The 4366-nt window shown below is 32.8% G+C and overlaps 1 protein-coding gene across 1 annotated transcript; it reads left to right on the plus strand.

The window, feature by feature from the left end:
- Positions 1-282: 282 nt before the first annotated feature.
- On the plus strand, positions 283-3097 carry LOC117321167 (thioredoxin domain-containing protein 17-like; the record flags this gene model as incomplete). Its single annotated transcript, XM_033875634.1, is given in 3 exon segments — positions 283-352; positions 2169-2250; positions 2599-3097. Coding segments are annotated over 3 exon segments (224 nt in total), but the record flags the coding sequence as incomplete, so codon positions are not given.
- Between the last annotated feature and the right edge of the window lie 1269 nt (positions 3098-4366).

Raw genomic sequence — 4366 nt, forward strand, 5'->3', positions numbered from 1 at the left:
GGGGGGGGGGGGGGGGGGGGGGGGGGGGGGGGATAAATACTCCTATTTTTTTAAAATATGCATAGTTATTAAGTCTGTTCCACATCCAAGATTGACTCCAATGCTGTTTTCTTATTGTGTGACTTATTAAGGGTTTCTAGTTTCTCCTAGTTCTAAAATGTCTGAGGATGTGTTAAGCTTGCCAAAAAATGTCTTTTAAAGAGTGTAGCTTTTTAATTATAGATCTACTCTTTATTTTATTATATTTTATTTTATTTGTACTTATGATAGCTGATCCCGTAGTCTCCAGAAATCTTTCCAATGCTCCAGAGGATGCCGTTTTCATCCATTGTGGTGTTGGTGACAGAGATTAGTAAGTAAATTTTACTGTGATTTAGGTCTCATAATTTTATTATAGGCCCTTCATGCTATCACTTTCACTCCAAATTAATATATACATGTAGTTGAATGGATATTCCATATAATCTGAAATATAGATTGCGTAGAGCTGTTAAATTTAGGAATATTGCATTGGTACAGTCTGTACTTTATAACCTCACAATACAAATCATACAAAGATCATGAGAAAGTGAAGAAATTTTGTGTCTTATTTTATTATGCATGTACATGAATATATAGGTTCGGATACAGGTTTTTAAAACAATAGATTTGTAGTTTCTCCAACATATTTCCCCTTCCATTTCAAAGCTTGAAAGATCATTGGCATTTTAATTTTTGTCAAGGTGCTATTTTCTTATATCTTACTGCTTGAAAACTAAAAGAAACATTTAAGATGCTACACCTCCTACAGAGTGTAATAAGTTGTTATTATTTTGACAATGAATGACATTTGGGCCATATATGTATGCCTATTTGAGACCTGCAAATAAAAAAATAATTTTATAATGTCAAAAATTGTCATAATGAAGCCAAGAAGTTACAAACTTTTGATTATTCCTGCCTGTGAAAGAGACCAACATTATAATCTACTTTAATTTGCATACACATGACCTTGACCACAGTGCATTCTGGGAGAGATTTACATACAGAAGATATATGAATATGGTGGACTTCAGCTGGTGAAAATACTGCCTGTTGGCTAACATAACTACAAAATTAAAATGCCAAGGTTTTAATGCAAAAAGAAAATAATAACAAAAGAAACATTCTAAAACTATCCGCCGCGAAAAATCATGATCCTCTGCATGCTGCCACTCACGAATAAATAGCTTTCTTAGCGTTACCTACTTCGGCCCCATTTCGCTGGATTGATACAAATGGGATTTATCAATAAGTTTAAGCTGGTGAATGATAGTCAATCTGCAATCAATACATATCACAAAAGAAATCTTAACCATTGATTCAATCGCATCATATGCTTACAGTTTTCAATTAAGATGACAACAGACCGAACATTACGCTACATACCTGTGTACACACTTACCTCTCCAACAAAAACTGCCATTTCCACTTGTTTGTGATTCCATTATTGTTTTTTTTTATATAACTCCACCTGTCGATGGTGTCTCCAATTGAAATCCTTCCCTTTATTCATTTCATTATCTAATTTTTAATTAATTCCTTCTTTTCTGTAGAGGTAAACACTTATGGCCTTCATCACTATTTAGTGTGATCCCCATTACTCGTTCAACATGGAGGCGGAGCGAATTGGAGTTTCTTGGGGATGCAATCAGTTATTTTTATTTTTTTAATTTTAAAGAAAGATAAGAAGATGACAATTTCTGAGAGTGGTAATATATATATAGTGTAAAGTGTGTAACTTTTATTGCTGAAGAAAAATACATATGAGTCTATTCGTGTATTTTATTGATAAAAAGTATTATTTACTGGAGGTGTAGAACTTTTAATTATTCAACACGTAATTATATTCCTCCAGAAAATGTTGAACTAAAAAGATTAACTTTTTTAGCTAGGACATCTAAAGACAGGTTTATATTCTCATTATTTATAATAACTATGGTTATTATAAACATAATTATGAGAGTAGGTTAGCTTAAGCCTAACAGTAACATTTCATGAAAAGATTGTTTAAATGTAAATTGTAATGAAAATGCACACTTATACTTGTTTTCAAAGGACGTTTTTGAACAATTTTGAAATTACTTTCTTTACCACCTGGCCATTAATATGATTTACTTCACTGTATAACTCAACATTTGTATTTTCAGTTGGAAAGATAAACAAAATGTCTTCAGAACAAATCCACAGTTAAAACTGAAGTGTGTTCCTACCTTGATGAAACTGGGAAAGGTAAACACAAAGAGGTGCTATCCTCCACCTGTTAACAAACACCTCTGAATACTAAAGTATTACTGCAATATTGAGGGAACAGGTCTTTTCAAAGGCTTACAGTTCATTAAGAAATACAGATATGGTTCAGTTCTTGGTGTTAATATTCTTCTGTATTGTAACTGAAAAGCGCATCTTTATATTAATGACATATTTGGCTGTTTTCATTTATACAATAATGTAATTAATAGAAATGCCAAGGAAAGCCTATTAGTTTAAACTTCAAGAGAAATGTAAGCATTTGTTTATAATGCTGCTGCAATTGTTGGCAAATTGAATTGTATCATATATATTTTTTTTATATTTCAGCCAAATAGACTTGAAGAAGGACAATGTGCTAATGACGATTTGGTGAAAATGCTGTTCTCTGACGAAGACTGAAAATCCTTGCTCTTAAATTCAAAACTAATGCTTCTGTCAAATGTCAAGTTAATTATAGTTGAATGTGGATAAAATTTTGTTCAATATTATGGAATATTTGTATTCATGCAAAGATTTGTTTGGTGGATAGCATGAATTCTATGAATACTATCAATGATATTTAACCAGAAAACAACATTTCATGAACTGTTTTCAGTATAAAAGTGGAATGTTTCTCTTTCAATGATTAGAAATGATTTGATGTCCATACAGTATAACAGAACTAGGTATGTCAAAATAATAATCACATGCCTGTGCATTGTTTAAGCTGAAATGCATGTAAAGGTGTTTGTGTGTCACAGGAAGTGCAATGTTCATAAATTATTAATTTGTTAAGGTTGATTAATGATCCAAAGATCATAAATAATAAATGACATAAAAAGGCAAACATATTCTCGTAATGTTTTTACCCTTCAAACAAAAACTCTTATTACAATTAAAGATACTACATTGCAAACAGCAATACACTGCTTGTCACAAGACACAAGTGCATAAAATACATGTTATATAACACAAAACTAATGAAAAAAACTTTAAGAAATGTCTACTATGTCCTAAATGATAATTTACTAGATCAAAAGATGCATACCAAATATCAAATTATAAAGGCAGGCAATACCATACCATAGATATTTTTTTCAGAATCCAACTAACTATTGATTTACTTTTAATTTAAAAATACAAACAAAAGCTCAAACTTTTGGAGGTGGGTAAGATAAGGTATTTTGATTTAAACTTTTTATTGCCAATTTACAAAGACAATTGGTCAAAAGATGTATAATTTATTTAATATCCCTTTCCCTTTAAAGCCACATACTCCTAAAGAATGTTTACATTTTGAGCTTTTTAGTTTTCGGACTTAAAGGATTTTAGACACAAAAAGGTTAAAGTTGTCTATAGGTTGGTTTTCTGAAAAGCCAGTCAAATTACCCCCACACTCCTGGGGTTGTGTATATACACGCTGAGATACAGGGCACAGCATGGGCCCATCTGGTCAACTGACCTATATGCAAAATTTCATTCTGATAACGAGGTTGGTCAGCTGCCGAGACGACAGTTAAGCTGATAGTATAACTAACGTTAGAAATACCCAAATGTGTGTCACATTAAATCACTATTTACACACTATCTACCATTACAACGGTTTTGTAATGTGGGAATACTTTACATTAATATATTGGGTTACAACAGTGAATTGGTTACATGTACTCCAGTGATGATCCCGTTATTCATTAAACAACTGTATTCAATTCAACTTTATTAGCCCACCATCATCAGATGGTGGGCTATTCAAATCGCCCTGCGTCCGTGGTCCGTCGTCCGTCCGTCCGTCCGTCCGTCCCTCCGTCCGTAAACAATTCTTGTTATCGCTATTTCTCAGAAAGTACTGAAAGGATCTTTCTCAAATTTCATATGTAGGTTCCCCTTGGTGCCTAGTTATGCATATTGCATTTTGAGACCAATCGGAAAACAAAATGGCCGACAGGCAGCCATCTTGGATTTTGACAATTGAAGTTTGTTATCGCTATTTCTCAGAAAGTACTGAAAGGATCTTTCTCAAATTTCATATGTAGGTTCCCCTTGGTGCCTAGTTATGCATATTGCATTTTTAGACCAATCGGAAAACAAAATGGCCGACAGGCAGCCATCTTGGATT

This window comes from Pecten maximus, unplaced genomic scaffold (genome assembly GCF_902652985.1).
Source record: "Pecten maximus unplaced genomic scaffold, xPecMax1.1, whole genome shotgun sequence".
Classification (NCBI taxonomy): Eukaryota; Metazoa; Mollusca; class Bivalvia; order Pectinida; family Pectinidae; genus Pecten; species Pecten maximus.